This window comes from Bos grunniens, chromosome 4 (assembly GCF_055505025.1).
Source record: "Bos grunniens cultivar Pamir isolate PY7600 chromosome 4, Bosgru_T2T1.0, whole genome shotgun sequence".
NCBI lineage: Eukaryota > Metazoa > Chordata > Mammalia > Artiodactyla > Bovidae > Bos > Bos grunniens.
This window is the reverse complement of record NC_141168.1, coordinates 75,879,012-75,896,344: the sequence shown is the minus strand read 5'-3', so window position 1 is coordinate 75,896,344 and position 17,333 is coordinate 75,879,012. Positions and strand designations below refer to the sequence as shown.

At 39.7% G+C, this 17,333-nt stretch overlaps 1 protein-coding gene across 7 annotated transcripts in view; it reads left to right on the top strand.

Moving 5' to 3' along the window:
* ARMC10 (armadillo repeat containing 10) overlaps nucleotides 1-17,333 on the top strand; it is a 137,209-nt gene that overhangs the window by 24,669 nt on the left and 95,207 nt on the right. For all 7 annotated transcript variants that reach the window (XM_086397068.1, XM_086397067.1, XM_086397065.1 and 4 more), the window contains exons 2-4: nucleotides 5,897-6,045; nucleotides 8,574-8,708; nucleotides 11,679-11,855. In XM_086397068.1, coding sequence (XP_086253194.1) covers nucleotides 5,897-6,045; nucleotides 8,574-8,708; nucleotides 11,679-11,855 — 461 coding nt within the window. The remainder of the gene's footprint in view (nucleotides 1-5,896; nucleotides 6,046-8,573; nucleotides 8,709-11,678; nucleotides 11,856-17,333) is intronic.

The window sequence follows — 17,333 nt, the reverse complement described above, 5'->3', positions numbered from 1 at the left end:
GTGGCTCAGACGGTAAAGAATCTGCCTGCAATGTGGGGGACCTGGGTTCGATCCCTGGGTTGGAACGATCCCCTGGAGGAGGGCATGGCATCCCACTCCAGTATTCTTGCCTGGAGAATCCCCATGGACTGAGGAGTCTGCCGGGCTACAGTCCATGGAGTTGCAAAGAGTCAGACATGACTGAGCAACTAAGCAAAACACAGCACATCAGTGCGTGGGTTTATCACTGGAGTTTTATCCTGTTCCATTGATCTGTATTTCTGCTTTTGTGCCAGTAACATGGTTTTGATGACTCTAGCATTGTAGTATAGTCTGAAGTCAAGAAACTGGATGCTTCCAGCTCCATTTTTTTCTTTCTCAAGATTAGTTTGACTATTTAGGGTCTTCTGTGTTTCCATACAAATTGTAAAAAAAATTTTGTTCTAATTCTGTGAAAAATGCCATTGGTAGTTTGATAGGTGTTGGATTTAATTGGTAGATTGCTTGGCTTAGTATAGTCATTTTAATGATACTGATTCGTCCAACCCAGGAACCTGGTTTATCTTTCCATCTGTTTGTGTCATCTTCAGTATCTTTTTTCAGTCTTATACTTTTCAAAGTACAGGTCTTTTATCTCCTCAGGTAGGTTTGTTTCTTGGTATTTTATTCTTTGTGATATGAAGGCAAATGGCATTTTTTCCTTAATTTGTTGTTCTGATCTTTCTTTGCTAGTGTATAGAAATGTGACACATTTCCGTTTTTTAATTTTGTATCCTGAAACTTAACCAAATTCACTGATGAGCTTTAGTAGTTTTCTGGTAACGTCTTTAGGAATTCCAAAGTATAGTATCATGTCATCGGCAAACAGTGAATTTTACTTCTTCTCTTCCTCTTTGGATTCCTTTTCTTTCTTTTTCTTCTCTGATTGCCCATGGATATGCCTTTATAAGTCATTTGAATAATAGTGATGAGAGTGGATATCTTTGTGTGGTTCCTGACCTTAAAGGAAGTGCCTTTGGTTTTCACCATTGAGAATGATGTTTACTGTGAATTTGTCACATGTGGCCTTTATTATGCTGGGCTTCCCAGGTGGTACAGTGGTAAAGAACCCACCTGCCAATGCCGGAGACAGAAGAGACGCAGGTTCGATCCCTAGGTCGGGAAGATCCCCTGGAGTAGGAAATGGCAACCCACTCCAGTATTCTTGCCTGGAAAATTCCATGGACAGAGGAGCTGGGTGGGCTGTAGTCCATGGGGTTGCAGAGTCAGACATAAGTGAGCCCATCCTAAATATATATGTGTGGGGGAGTTTCTCTCTCTGCCCCCTTTCTAGAGAGTTTTTTTTTTTTTTTTAATCACAAACAGGTATTGAATTTTGTCAAAAGCTTCTTCTGCATCTATTGAGATGGTCATAATGTTCTTTATTAGTTTGTTGAAGTGGTGTATCACATTGATTGATTTGTGTATGTTGGGAATGTTGCATCCCTAGGATAAATCCCACTTGGTAGAATTTGCTTATGAAGCCATCTGGTCCTGGACTTTTGTTTCTTGGGAGCTTTTTAATCACAGTTGCAATTTCAGTACTTGTGATTGGTCTGTTCATATTTTCTGAGTCTCGGGACATGGTACCTTTCCAAGAGGTTGTCCGTTTTATTGGCATGTAGTAACTTGTAGTAGTCTCTTATGATCCTTTGTATTTCTGTGATATCAGTTTTAACTTCTTTTTCATTTATAATTTTCTTGATTTGAGCCCATCTCCCACTTAATTGGGCAGCAGGCATATGAAAAGATACTCTACATTGCTAATTATTAGATGCCAATTAAAACCACAATGATATATCATCTCACACCTGTCAGAATGGCTGTCATCAAAAAGGCCATAAATAACATGCTGGTGAAGATGTGAGAAAAGGGAATCATCATACGCCGTTAGTGAGAGTGTAGATTGGTGCAGCCACTGTCAAAAACAGCATGGAACTTCCTCATAAAACTAAAAATGAGACTACCGTATGATCCAGCAGTTCCACTCTTGGATATGTATCAAGAGACATAAAAATGCTCTGAATAACTGTTGTTATTCAGTCACTAAGTCACGTCTGACTCTTTGCAACTGCATGGCCTGCAGGACTCTGTGGTTCACCATCTCACAGAGTTTGCTCAGATTCATGTCCATTTTGTCGGTGTTGCTGTTTAACCATCTCATCCTCTGCCACCCTCTTCTTTTGCTTTCAATCTTTCCCAGCATCAGGGTCTTTTCTAATGAGTTGACTCTTTGCATCAGATGGCCAAAGTATTGGAGCTTCAGCATCAATCCTTCCAATGAATATTCAGGGTTGATTTCCTTTAGGATTAACTGGTTTGATCTTCTTGCAGTCCAAGAGACTCTCAGGAGTCTCCTGCAGCACCACAATTTAAAAGCACCATTTCTTTGGCACTCAGCCTTCTTTATGGTCCAACACTCATATCTGTACATGACTACTGGAAAAACCATAGCTTTGACTAGACAGACCTTTGTAGACAAAGTGATTTCTTTGTTTTTTAATATGCTATCTAAGTTTATTATAGCTTTCCTTCCAAGAAGCAAGCATCTTTTTAATTTCATGGCTGCAGTCACCATCTGCAGTGATTTTGGAGCCCAAAAAATAAAATCTGTCACTGCTTCTACTTTTTCCTTTTCTATTTGCCATGAAGTGATGGGACTGGATGCCATGATCTTAGTTTTTTGAATGTTGAGTTTTAAGCCAGCTTTTTCACTCTCCTCTTTCACCCTCATCAAGAGACTCTCTAGTTCCTCATTGCTTTCTGCTGTTAGTGTGGTATCATCTGTGTATTTGAGGTTGTTGATATTTCTCCAGACAATTATAATTCCAGTTTGTGATTCATCCAGCCTGGCATTTCACATGATGTACTCTGCATAGAAGTTAAATAAACAGGGTGACAGTATACAGCCTTTTTGTACTCCTTTCTCAATTTGGAACCAGCCCATTGTTCCATATAAGGTTCTAACTGTTGCTTCTTGACCTGAATACAGGTTTCTCAGGAGACAGTTAGGTGGTCTGGTATTCCCATCTCTTTAAGAATTTTTCACAGTTGTGATCCTACACAGCCAAAGGCTTTATCGTAGTCAATGAAGCAAAAGTTAGATTTTTTTTTTTTGAATTCTCATGTTTTCTTTATGATCCAGTGAATGTTTGCAATTTGATCTCTCGTTCTTCTGCCTTTTCTAAACCCAGCTTTAGAAATGAGTACATCTGGAAGTTCTCAGTTCATGTACTGCTGAAGCCTGGCTTGAAGGATTTTGAACATAAGCTTACTAGCATGCAAAATAAGTATAGTTGTCTGGTAGTCTGAACATTCTTTGATACTGCCCTTCTTTGGAATTGGAATGAAAACTAACCTTTTCCAGTCCTGTGGCCACTGCTGAGTTTTCCAAATTTGCTGGCATATTGAGTGCAGCATTTTAACAGCATCATCTTGTAGGATTTGAAATAGCTCAGCTGGAATTTCATCACCTCCACTAGCTTGATTTGTAATAATGCTTCCTAAGTTCCACTTCCCTTCACACTCCAGGATGTCTGGCTCTAGGTGAGTGACCACACCATCGTGGTTATCCAGGTCATTAAGAGCTTTTTTGTACAGTTCTTCTGTGTATTCTTGCCACCTCTTCTTAATCTCTTCTGCTTCTGTTAGGTCCTTACTGTTTCCCTTCTTTATCGTGCCCATCCTTGTATGAAATGTTCCCTTGATAACTCCAATTTTTTTGGAAGAGATCGCCAGTCTTTCCCATTCTGTTGTCTTCCTCCTCTTTGCACTCTTAACTCCCTTGGAATAGATGAAGAAACTGAGGCTTGGAGAGCTTATGTCTCTCGGATGGTAAATAGCTTAGCTGGAATTTGAACTAGACTTAACCTTGGCTTACTTTTAACTACCACATTACACCTCCTTCTTTCAAGAGAAAATTACCCTTTTCTCTATAAAATTTTATTTGGCTATTCATTAATAATTTATATACCTATAAAACTTTTTAATGGTTTGTGGGAAAATGTATGAGGAAGTTGTAGACTTTGAAATAGTTTGGAGGTATGAATGAGTTAAATGTATCCTTTCTATGCCTTGTGTATATGTATAAAATCACACAACTTCAGGGCTGCATGGGGACTTTTGGAATCATTGTAGTGTTTGACCAGCCTTATTTTACATATGAGGAAACTGAGACCCAAAAGAGGTTAGGGTTGCCTGCAGCTTTGTGTTTTCGTCTCTCTGGTCTCTGCTACTAACTCCTGTGTGATGTTAGGCAAATCCTTAAATGATCCTGATCTCAGTTTTCTTGTGTGTAAAAACACTTTTGGATGAACCCCCAAAAGTCTTTCCATATGACAGTCTGTGTTTTTATCATTCTTTCACTTACATTTTCAAATCTTGTTTGGGTGAAATAATTGTATAAGGTGTAGATGAGGTGGGTAGTGGGTTCAGGAGTAAAAGCATGGTCCAGAGGTTCTGATTATAAGACATGGGAGTGAGAATCTGCTCCCTCTTTGGCTTTTAGATTTTCCTAATAGTTGATTTCTTATTTGGCTTCTTCAGGACATCAGATCACCTTTTGGTTCTCATAATCTAAGCTTGTACATTTACTTCATATTTGTCTGTGATTCCTCTTTAAGCAATATATTCTATTTTAATATAATAATATGTGTTTATTGTAAAAAAAAAAAATTAAAGAAAAAGAAAAAACAAGAAAGAATTCATGAGAACGGGGTAGAAAATAAGTCATTTGTAATCCCAGTATCCAAAGATGATAAATTTAATAATTTGAGACACATTTTATTTTTTAGGATTTGATGAATTATCATGGGTGGTGAGAGAGAAATATAAAGCAAAGATGCCCTTGGTTTGGGAAACCGGCTAGATAGTGGTCTCATTCAGTGAGGTAGAGATTTTGAAGCCTAGTAGATTTGTGTGGGAGGGCAATGTATTCAGGATAGAGTACAGTTAGTTTGAGGTGTCTTTAAGGTACCTAAATTGAAGTGCCAGTTAGTAAGTTGATTTATATAATTTAAGCTCTGGAAATAGAGTTCTAACTTGGGGGTTAGGATTGAGGAGTCATCAGCATATAGATGAGCACAGCTATGGTATCATACAGCAGCACCTATTGTAAATTGCTACACCCCGCCCCAACTCCACGGAGGGCAGTATATTGTGGACACTTGTGCTGTCTGGCCTGTATTCGTAGCTTAATTTGGAAAGAATCATGTTCTATGTTTATAACACAGTGACTGCATTATACAAATGGTTTCTGTTTTCCTGTGGAGATTTCTGTAAAGAGAATTTTTTAAAAGGTGCAAGCTTTAAACTTCAAAACTTCCTGAGCAGATCCAGCATTTAACTGCTCGCCCTTTTCCTTAGAACAACAGCTTCTGTCATCACCCCCAGTTGGACTGTTCTTCTAGCATCACAGTCGTCACCCTTGCTCACAGAAACTGAACAAAATCACCTCACGGGCAGCATGATCGGGTCCCTCGCATAGCTTTTCCTCTGGCCTCTGATCGGAGCAGGTCTCCCAAATGCAAATTCTGTTTCTTAATGAAGCTATGCCTGTGGAAAGTGCTCCACTGGATGGGCGTACCTGATTTTTAGAAAGAAGAAACAGAAAATGCTATTGGCATGCAGTGCCTTACTAAAAGAAAAGAGAAGTACCAAGACCATGGGCTAATTTCTTAATACCTATAAGGCTTAGCATTCCATCTGTAAATTGAGAATCATAATAGTATCTTCTTCTGAGAGATCACTTGACGATTAAATGAGTTAAGGTATATAAAGTGCTCAAAACGGTGCTTGGCATCAGGATATGATTCAGGATTTGTCTTTTAAGTCTTATATTGATTTTAAATGAACTTTAAATAACTTTATTCTTATGTAGAAGACTTAACCAGTGGATCATATGACGACACCCTAAATGCTGAACAAGTTCAGAAACTCCTTTACCTGCTTGAATCGACTGAGGATCCTGTCATTATCGAACGAGCTTTGGTCACTCTGGGTAACAATGCAGCCTTTTCGGCCAACCAAGTGAGTACCCTAGTCTCTAAACACGCTCCTCCCATTCTCACACACCGGCAGTAATTGTGACTCTGATAAGTTACGTAACCTCCCAGAGCCTCAAGTTTTTCATCTATAAATAGTGTGGTTATGGATATCTACAGAATAATGTTTGTTTACTTCTGAAAAGCATAGCCTAGTATATCTGTGAGGTTGGTCACCAGCATCATGTTTGTAATAAGTGTATCTAATCAGCACTTAGTAGTATTGCATGGCCTTTTTAATTATTCACAACTCAGCAGGGTTGCAGTAGAGCAACAGAAGCATCTGGCATTTAAGTACGTGCTTTACATTGTACAAGGGCTGACAAGGATGGTTCTGAAGCAGGTGCTCCCTGGACCACACTCTGACAGCCATGGACCAGTGTAAATGTAAATGCCTTCTACTTCCCCCCAACCTCCCGTGGAGAAAGAGTAAAACAGTTTTTGTCATTATTTTCAGCTAATGCCCTGTGTTAACCTTGGCATGAATGCAAAATTTGGAATTTATACTTCATTTCAGTCCATCTTTATCCATCATGTCAAGGTTAGCTCTAGAGATTTATAGGGAGATATAAGGAATATGTGTGTATTATGTACATCTCCGTTATAAGTGACAGACCTCAACTTAGGTTATTTTAAAATGAAAAGGGAAAATACTGAGCTCGGTTAACTTGGATGTCCAAGGATAGCTTTGGTTTGAGACACAAGTGTGACTAGAGATCAAGGTTACAGAAAGCATTATCAGACCTCTCTCTCTCTCTCACTGTCTTTTGACTGCTTGCCCCGACTTCTTTTTGTGTAATGATTTTTGTCTCTCTGGCCACAAAGAGGTTTTCTTCACAGGGATGGAATGAAAGCCACTGGCCTCTCAAGCTTTCTTGTTTGAGCCTCATGATCTAAAAGGTGGAGTTACTCTGCCAGTATCAAGTGCCAACCCTTTGGCTCGATTGTTGGGCTGGCCTGGGCCATGATTAGCGGGTCCTGGCTCACATGCAGGCAGAAACAGCAGGGAGGGTGTGAACACAGGTGACCAGCAGTCCCACAGGAACTGTATGGGACAGAGGAGGTGCTGTGTCTCTCCCCGTAGAAAGAGGGCTGCCAGGCAGACAAAAATAACAGACGGTGACTACGTTATTAGCATGCCTATATCGAGGGTATTTCTGATGCCATAGTTTTATATTCCTTTGAAACAAACTGTAGTCAGAGTGGGTGAGAAGCCACTGGTGAACACGTACTTTGTTGGGTAATAGGAGTTGCTGTCCCTTGTCATCAGATACGGTGCTTTCATCTGCTTTTATGGTACAGTTTTGTGTTTTTTTTTTAAGACTGTCTCCTAGTAACCACAGGTCCTTAGGAAGAACCTGAAATTGCAGAGGGAAAGCTTCTGTATCTCTTTTCTTGATAGAACAGCATGTTTTGACCTGACAGGAGTCATTTTCAGCTTATTTTTCTTGTAGGAAATGAAGCATTATGCCTCTTTCAATGTTGAGATGAAGGCACATAATATTTAGTGTTGCAGTTGGCTGTGAGAAATCCCCAGCTTATTTTTCCTTTGAAAATTTGGGCATCGTTTCCAAACTTTGTGGAACTTCAATTCTTCAGGATGTTAATAAGTTCCTCAACTCCCACAATTGAAAAACGATCTTCTTTTTGGATAAACTTTATAGAAGTACAACATACAATACTCTGCTCTTGGAGATTCCAATCACATGACCATAGGATTGCATCACAGTGAAGAGACATGTTTACTCTTGTTATAACCAGAGTTTCTCAAACTTACTTATCTATGAAACCTACTTTTTTAAATGAGACTTTTGGTTGCACTTGGTCTTCGTTGCTGCACGCGGGTTTTCTCTATTTGCTGTGAACACGGGCTTTTCATTGCAGTGGCTCCTCTTGTTGAGGAGCACAGGCTCTAGGCGCGCGGACGTCAGGAGTTGCAGCGTGTGGGCCCAGGAGTTGTGGCATGCGGCTGTAGTTGCTCCATGGCATGTGAATCTTCCCGACCAGGGACTGAACCTGTGTCCCCCGCATTGGCAGGTGGTCTCTTAACCACTGTACCACCAGCGAAGTCCCAAATCTCCTTTGTAAAAACGGAACATCTGTTTACATCTTGAGGGATTAGTATTCCAAAGTATTCATTTCAGCAAAACACTGGTTTTGTTCTAAATCTTAATGCATTTCCAAATTGCTCTGTAAGAGAGAGATAACTTATTTCAAAGTAAAATTATTTTGTTTGTAAATTACTTTGAGATCACTGTAGTAGCTCTACAAATCTTCATTGTATATCTCCATGCTATAGTTTAAATATTACATATATTAATAATTTATTTTCAGTTACTTTCTTAAGCTGTAGAGTTATGGGTAGTAAACTTTTTTAAAAAATAGGAATTAGAGGTTGTATATGGGAACATTATTTCTGAAGAGTCATTAATTTTTATTTGTATTTGTAGATGCAAAGAATGTAATAAAGGGGAGGTTGCATATTGAAGTCATGGTTCTGTTTTTTCCTCCTAGATCGTTATTCGTGAATTGGGTGGTATTCCAATCGTTGGAAGCAAAATTAACAATCCCAATCAGAGTATTAAAGAAAAAGCTTTAAATGCACTGAATAACCTGAGTGTGAATGTTGAAAATCAAATCAAGATAAAGGTAAGTTACCTTAAACTACAAAAGGTAAGGTTTTCTAATAAATGAGAGAGGAAAAAAAGGTAAGTAATGAAATTTTAGTAGACCATACTTTATAGCTTTTAGCCAAGAATTTATTATTGTATTTATTATTATAAAGCCAGATTTATTATTTCTGGCTTTATTGAGATATAATCAACATAAATATTGTATAAGTTTAAGGTATAAAACATGATTTGATACATGTATATATTGCAAAATGATTACCACTACTGCATAGCGTTGGGCTTGCAGGTGGTGCTGGCGGTGAACAGCCTGCCTGCCAGTGCAGCTAGACATAACAAATGCGGGTTCAGTCCCTAGGTTGGAAAGATCCCCTGGAGGATGGCACGGCAACCCGCTTCAGTATTCTTTCCTGGAGAAGCCCATTGACAGAGGAACCTGGTGGTCTGTGGCCCATAGAGTCACAAGAGCTGGACATGACCGAAGCAACTTAGCATGCATGCACTATAGCAGTAGCTCATAATTACCTGTGTGTGCGCGTGTGGTGAGAACATTGGAGATCTACTCTTAGCATGCAAGTATCCAATATAGTATTGTGAAGTATAGTTATCTTGCTATACGTTGGACCCCAGAACGTATTCATTTTATAACTTTTAAGTTTATATACTTAGATCAGAATCTCCCCATTTCCTTCACCTGAACATGCTACTCTCTGTTTCTAGGAGTTTGACTTTTTCATATTCCACATATAAGATTTTTGTCTTCTCTGACTTATTTCACTTAGCATAATGCCCTCAGTCCATCCATTTTTCACAAATAGCAGAATTTCCTTCTTTTTTTATAGTGAACAGTATTCCATTGTATATATAGATTACATTTCCTTATCCATTTGTCCGTAAGTTGACATTTAGGTTATTTCTGTGTCTTGGCTATTGTGACTCGTGCTGCAATGAACATGGTGGCACAGATACTGCTTTGAGAGAGTGATTTTGTTTCCTCTGGATCCATGCCCAAAAGTGGGATGCTGGACCATATGACAGTTCTATTCTTAATTTTTTGAAGATTATCCATACTGGTTTCCATAGTGGCCGCACTAACCACCAGCAGTACACAAGGATTCCTTTTTCTCTTCTTGCCGATACTTGTTACTTCTTGACTTTTTGATAATAACCATTCCAGTAAGTGTGAGGTGAGATTTCACTGTGGTTTTGATTTGCATTTCCCTAATGATTAATGATGTTGACCATCTTTTCGTAAACCTATGACCATTTGTATGTCTTTGGGAAAATGTCTCTTCAGGTCTTCTGCTCATTTTTTATGCACAATAAGAGGAGGAAGGCACCGGAACCAGCCAGTAAGAAGTGCAGTGGACTTTTGAATTTGACGTTCAGTTTAATCCAAGTGTGAAAAAGGAACCGGGCCAAAGTCAGATAGTATCAGCAGAAAGACACAATAAGTTAGGAAATAACGTTAATTCAACTTTTATTGAGCTCGTGCTCTGTGTTGCAGAGTTTAGAAATGAACATGATTAACTCTTGTAAGAAAGCTAGAAAGAGATACAGCATGTCCAAAAAGATTTGTAATTCAAGGCAGAACATGATGAAATACTTTAAGGAAAAATACAAGTAAAATATTGTTGAATACACAGAAAGGAGAGTTTTCATTCAGAAGTTTCTGTAAAAGGTAGGGCCCGAGCTGGCTCATAAAACCATCCAAGGTTTCTACAGCCGGAGTTGAGGAAGAGAAAGGAGCAAGGTGAGGTAAGCAAACTCCAGGAATAACTGAGGTGGCCTGTTTGGTAATCTTGTTGCCAGAACTGAAGTGAAGAAAAGATTCAGAGCCAATAAGGATGTAAACCCTCAGCACATTTTAGGAATTGCTTGGAAAGACAGGAGCATCCTATGAAAATATATGATTTATAATAAGCTAAGGAAGTGCCATATTTTTAAAAGGATGGATGCATAATGAAATTGTAACCCAGGACAGATTGATTTGTAAATATCATTTGGATTTTGAAACCAGATTAAAAATCTAATCTGTTTTACTTACGCAATTTGCTTCACTGCCATCATTTTCGTTTCTGTGGTAACATGAACACATTTGGAAATTTTTTAAAGTTAGTACTGGACAGTTGGTAATTCCTTACCATTTTATATTAGGGAATTTTTCTTACCAATTAGAACTTTGATGAAGTTCAGACTTAGGTGTTTACCTATTACTTGTGAGACATAATTTTTTCAAGCTGGAAGGCTCATGGCCAGACATAGAAAATAGAGTTTCAGGAAATTCTCTGTCCCCCTAGGTTTAGCCTAGATCTATCATGTGTGACATGGGCATACGACCGGCATTGCATTACTTTCAGCCAGTGGTGGTTTACAATATTATAAAGGAGTAATTCATCTACATATACATCATAAATAACAACCTTGGACCAAATAGAGTTTGCCTCTGCTTACTCATAAAAGAAAGAGCTCTGAAGGAAAGCTCTATTTAGTGTCCCTCTCTAGTTCTTTACTTCTAACATGATGTGCCCCTAGATCCTACAGTTCAGATACGGACTGTGGTACAAAATGTCCCCACAGATCTTCCCCCTTATCCTGCCATGCCCAGACACAGAAAGGTAGACAGAATTGGGAGGCCCCCCACTGGTGTTGAGAGCGTGGTCTCTGCATCTGGACATTGCTCCACCGTCTGGGCAGAGAATCCAAGCTTCTTCAAGGGTTTACAGTCCCCATCTATAAAATAACCATAATACCACTGGCTCATTAGTTGTCTTAGGGCTGAAGTGAGTATATCTGTAAAATGCTCAGTGCCTGCTATTAATTAGGGAACTTAAAAAAAGTTACCCAAGTTTGAGATCTTGATAGAAATGCCATCTTTCTTAAAGAGTCAGTCTCATCCTAAACAATCACCTGATTCCACTGTGCAAGAGTTACGGTTTAATAGGAAAGTTTTGGAGATTCTAAGAAGACCCCCTTTTTCCCACCGCAGGTATACGTCAGTCAAGTCTGTGAGGATGTCATCGCTGGCCCCCTGAACTCTGCTGTGCAACTGGCTGGACTGAGGTTGTTAACAAACATGACAGTGACCAATGACCACCAGGACATGCTTAGCAGTTATATTACAGACCTGTTCCACGTGTTGGTCACAGGAAACGGAAGCACCAAGGTATGAAGGAAATGGTGATTGTTTGCAGTTCAAACAGCTATTGCATCCATGTTATTAAGATCGAAATTCATTTTACAAGTCACATTTTTGATGTTCCTTAAAAAAAGAGAAAATTTAAAATTTATTATTCAAAACCTTTCATGGGCCCAAGAAAGTATATTATTTTTATATCCTAACACTGAATTTCAAAATTAACTTATGAAAATGGTCTATTTTTTCTCTTATCAAAAGAATGATATTCATTTGGTTTTATGAAAATCAGTTTCCTCTTTACAGAAGGAGCTAGTGTTGACTGCACCAGATTCAAGATTGTTGTGATCAAAGGAGACTTTGAGCGACAGTGCTGGCAATCCCAACCTCCTGATTATCCCTCCCACTTACCATTCCCCTTTGGGCACCAGAAGTTTGTTTTCTAAGTCTGTGGGTCTGTTTCTATTTGGAACATGTAGTGTATTTGTATAAATGCTAGTTGCCATCTCTCAGTGATGGACACTGTGTTTCTCTATCTGATGTACTTCTCTTAGTATGATCATCTCCAGGTCCGTCCCTGTTGCTGCAATTGACATTCATTCTTTTTTTATGGCTGAGTAATAGTTCGTTGTATATATTTACCACATCTTTTTTATCCACCCGTCAGTGGACATTTTGGTTGCTTGCACATCCTGACTATTGTAAATACAGCTGCAGTGAAGGTTAGGGTACATGTCTGTCTTCAAGTTATGGTTTTCTCTGGATATATGCCCATGAGTGGGGTTGTGTGATCATTTGGTAGCTTTTTTTTTTAGTTACTTAAGGAACCTGCATACTGTTCTCCATAGTGGCTGTTACCAATTTAAATTCCAGTAACAGCCTGAGAGGGTTCCCTTTGCTTAATGTGCTACCCAGCATGTATTCACTGTAGACTTGTTGATAATGGTCATTCTGGCTGGTGCAAGGTAATACCTAGTTGTAGTTTAGATTTGCATTTCAATACTAATAAGTGATGTTGAGCATCTTTTCATGTGCTTTTCTCTTTAAAACAGTGTGTAAAATTTACCTCTTTGCATTGGCTTCTTGAAAGTCTGCCCTTTTATGATTTCTCCTTCAATTACCACACCAACATTTGTTCAGGGCAGATATCATTTATAGCCCTAAAGGCCTTGGGAATATAATGTGCCTGTAAGCATCAGTTTTCAAGCTATAGGTATGGGAAATGACCACAACATGTCAGAAATTCTTCATGCTCAACTCCATATACTGGGGCAGCAAAACTTTCCTGAAACACATCTTCCACAGTTATAAACAAGAGAGGCATGTGCCAGGAAAACGACCAAGCCCTTGTGTCTCTTTAATGTTCTCTGTTACCCTTCATCACCCAGATAAAGCCCAGCCTCCACAAGAGCTCTGTGGAGGGCACTGTCTTCCGCTAAATGGGCGGATCCTAAGGAGGAATGCTGGAGGTGGAAACCCGACCACCAGGAGTCTTGGAGAACAGATCATCAAAAGCCCTACCAGCCCAGAGGGTTCACCGTGCTTTGGGTGCAGTATGTTTGGTTTAGCTGTGGGAGGTCTGACCCAGCTCTGGACACTGTGGTTCCACCCAGAGGGGACCAGGCACTACAGGTCCAAGGGGAGCTCATTTGCTGGCACCTCCTTTCCAGCTCCATCAGTCCCTTAACAGTCCACATTTGGGGACCAAGGCTGCTGAGGCTTCAGGAATGTCAACCAGCCTAGGAACCTGAAGCCAGAGAGGAATGTAGTAGGCATTCTTTTTTTTTCCTTTAATTTTTAGATTCTGTTGGATTGTCGTTGATCGGCACTGCTGTGTCTAAGTGTTCAGTAGCTTGACCCAGTTATGTGTAGACATACCTGTGCGTTTTGGGGTTACTTTCCCACGTAGGCTATTAGTGTGTCAAGTCGAAGTGCCTGTGCTATCGGGTAGGTCCTTGTTGATTGCCTGTTTCACTTCTGCTAGTGGGTATGTGTTAATTCTAGCGTCATAATGGATCCCTGCCTTCTGCCTTTCTCCTTTGGTTAGAATAAGTTTGTTTTCTAAATCTGTAATTGTGTTTCTGTTTGGAAAATGTACTTCATTGCTTTCAGTTTTTAGATTCCACCAATTAGTCACATCATAGTCTATTTGTCTTTCTGTCTATGACTTACTTCATATGATCATTTCCAAGTCCATTTACGTTCCTCCAGATGCCATTTCTTCCTTCTGTTTTCTGGCTGAGTAATATTCCCTTCCATAAAATATACCACATCTTCTTGATCCATCTGTCTGTGGATATTTTAATTACTTACATATCCAAGCTACTGGTCAGAGTGTGTGTTTCTATTCCAAGTATGGATTTCTCTGGATGTAGGGGAAGGAGTGGGATTTCTAGTTGATATAATAGCTTTATTTGACTTTCTGAAGGAACCGCCATCATCTCCATAGTGGCGGTTACCACTTTAAAGTCCAGGCAACAGCTTAGCAGTATTCCATTTTCTCTAATTTTTTTCCACTAGTTTATGTTTTTAGATTTTTAATAATGGCCATTCTTTGTGCAGCCAAGTGAAACCTCATTGTGCTGTGATAAATTTCACTACTTTAACCAACATTTAGCACCTTTCCTTGTGCTGCTTTTCTTAAATCACTGTGAATGAAGTTTACTTCAACAAGGTGGCTTTCTGAAATGCTGACTTTTAGTGAATTCTCTTTCAGTTACATACCCTAGGACATTTGTCCAGGGCAAGTGTCTTTCAAAATGTGAGAGGCATTTTGAAAGTGAAGTGCCCTTAGGCAGTGGTTTTCCCATTGTAGTTTCAATAAGCAACCACAAGGAGGCAGGATTTCCTGAGGCTCCACAGGGCTTGCTAGGATAAACAGAGCCTTGGTGAAAGTGCTGCTTCTGACTTATAAATGAGAGCCCCATGTGCCAGAACAGCCAAGGCCTGGTGCCCCATTACATCCTCCACCTTATTACTCACCCCATTGGAGACATCTCAAGCATGCAAAAGCTTGCTGGTATGCTGTGCTCCAAAGTTGGGGTAACCCTAAGGAAGGAGGGTGGAGGTGGGAACCCCAGCAGCAGGAGACCTGCAGACCAGGTGCCTCCTTCACAGGTTTGGGTCTCAAGGGTCCACCATCCCACCATCCTTGAGTGCACTTGCCTAGGTTTAGCTGTGAGTGGTCCTGCCTTGCTCCTGACCTTGTCATCCTGTTCACCGGGGACCGGGCACTACAAGCCTAAGTGTCCTGTAAATGTCATTTGCTGGCACATGCTTCAGCAGCTCCCTCAGCCCTGTGATAGTCCAAACTTGGGAACCAAGGCAGCTCAGGCTCCAGAAATGTGAAACAGCCTGGGCTCTTGAAGCTTGAGGGGAATGGAGTAGGCATTTCATTTTCTTTTTAAATTACTTTTTAGGTCATATTGGAGTATAGTTGATATACATGTGGTGTTTGTGCAAAGTGTAGAACTGGATGATTGAGTTTAATGTAGATAGGCATGTACTCATTTTCAGATACTTTTTTCATGGAAGTTATTACTGTGTTGACTCTAGCTCCCTGTGCTTTACAGTAGGTCCTTGTTGATTATCTGTTTTATTTGTATGAGTGGGTATGTGTTTATTTGAGACTCCAATACAGCCTTGCTTCAGTCTGTCTTTTTCATTTAGGATTAGTTTGTTTTCTAAATCTGTGTGTTTCTGTTTATACTGGAATGTAGTTGATTTCGGAGAAGGCAATGGCACCCCACTCCAGTACTTTTGCCTGGAGAATCCCATGGATAGAGGAACCTGGTGGGCTGCAGTCCATGGGGTCGCTAAGAGTCGGACACGACTGAGCGACTTCACTCTCACTTTTCACTTTCATGCATTGGAGAAGGAAATGGCACCCCACTCCAGTGTAGTTGATTTACGCTGTGATGTTTGTTTGAAGTGTACAGCTGGATGGTTGAAGTTATTCTTTTAACATATATATTTTATTGAAGTGTAGTTGACTTACAGCTATATAGTTTCAGGGGTACCACAAGGTGATTCAGTTATACATATGCATATATTATTTTTCAGATTATTTTCCAATCTAGTTTATTATAAGATACTGACTATAGTTCTAAGTGTTATATCTTTGTAAACCTTTGTTGCATATCTTTTTAACTAGAAATCTAGCATTTTATTCTTCCTAAATGAAATAAGTGGAATCAAAATGTCATACATTTTTTAGTTTGGCAAAATTTCACAAGTTTTCTAAAATATATATGTTATACATACTATTTATATATATATAAAATACAAAAGCTTTTCTGCCACACTTGATAAAGGCTTGAGAAAGAACATCCCAAAAAAAGGGATGGAAAAATTGGAAAATATAGACTAAATGAAATAGCACTGAATATGAAATAGTAAAAGTAAGATAAACTAGATAAAAGTAAAAGATCATCATATAGTCGAGTTGATTTTAGGCGTGGCTGCTCATTAGAAACATATTTGGAGCTTTGGAGGAAAAAAACAATACCTGGACGTTTATATTTTTCAAAAAATTTCAAGGTAATTCTGATACACATCTCGATTAAAAAAGTGATGAGAGGTTTTTCATTAATTGGCAATTTTGATGATACAGGGATGGGGGCACTGGCAGCAGCAGTCCTGCAAGGTCTCCCTTGGTGTAAGCCTTCTCGGATGTCATCATTAACCCTACCATAGACCTGTAGACCCAGGGCTGGGTCATTTCAGGCTAAACAACCCCACCTATCATCAGATAACTGGATTAAAGCTTTAATGAGCAAGGCCCTGCCCACCAGACCAAGACCTATTTTTTTCCAACCATCAGTGCCTCCCCATTTGATGCAAGGAGATCAAACCAGTCAATCCTAAAGGGAATCAGTCCCGAATATTCAGTGGAGGGACTGACGCTGAAGCTGAAGCGCCAATCCTGTGGCCACCTAATGCAAAGAACTGACTCATTAGAAAAGACCCTGTTGCTGGGGAAGAGTGAAGGCAGGAGGACAAGGGAATGACAGAGGATGAGATGGTTGGATGGCAGCACTGACTCAATGAACATGAGTTTGAGCAAGTTCCAGGAGTTGGTGATGGACAGGGAAGCCTGGCGTGCTGCAGTCCATGGGGTCACAAAGAGTTAGACATGATTGAGTGACTTAACTGAACTGTCCCTCCCATCAAGAAGCTTACATAAACCTCTTAGCCTCCTCCTTGGAGGGCAGAAGAAAGAAGAACCATAATCCCATAGCTAGAACTAAAGCCACATTATAGAAAGCTAATCAGGATGAAAAACCAGAGTTATGTCCCAGATGAAGGGACAAGGTAAAACCCCAGAAAAACAAGTAAATTAAGTGGAGATAGGCAACCTTCCAGCAAAATAATTCAGAATAATGATACTGATGGTGATCCAGGATCTCAGGAAAACTGGAGAATTTGCAAGAAATATTTATCAATGACCCAGAAGAACTAAAGTACAAGCAAAAAGAGATGGATATAAACTAGAAGGCATCAACAGCA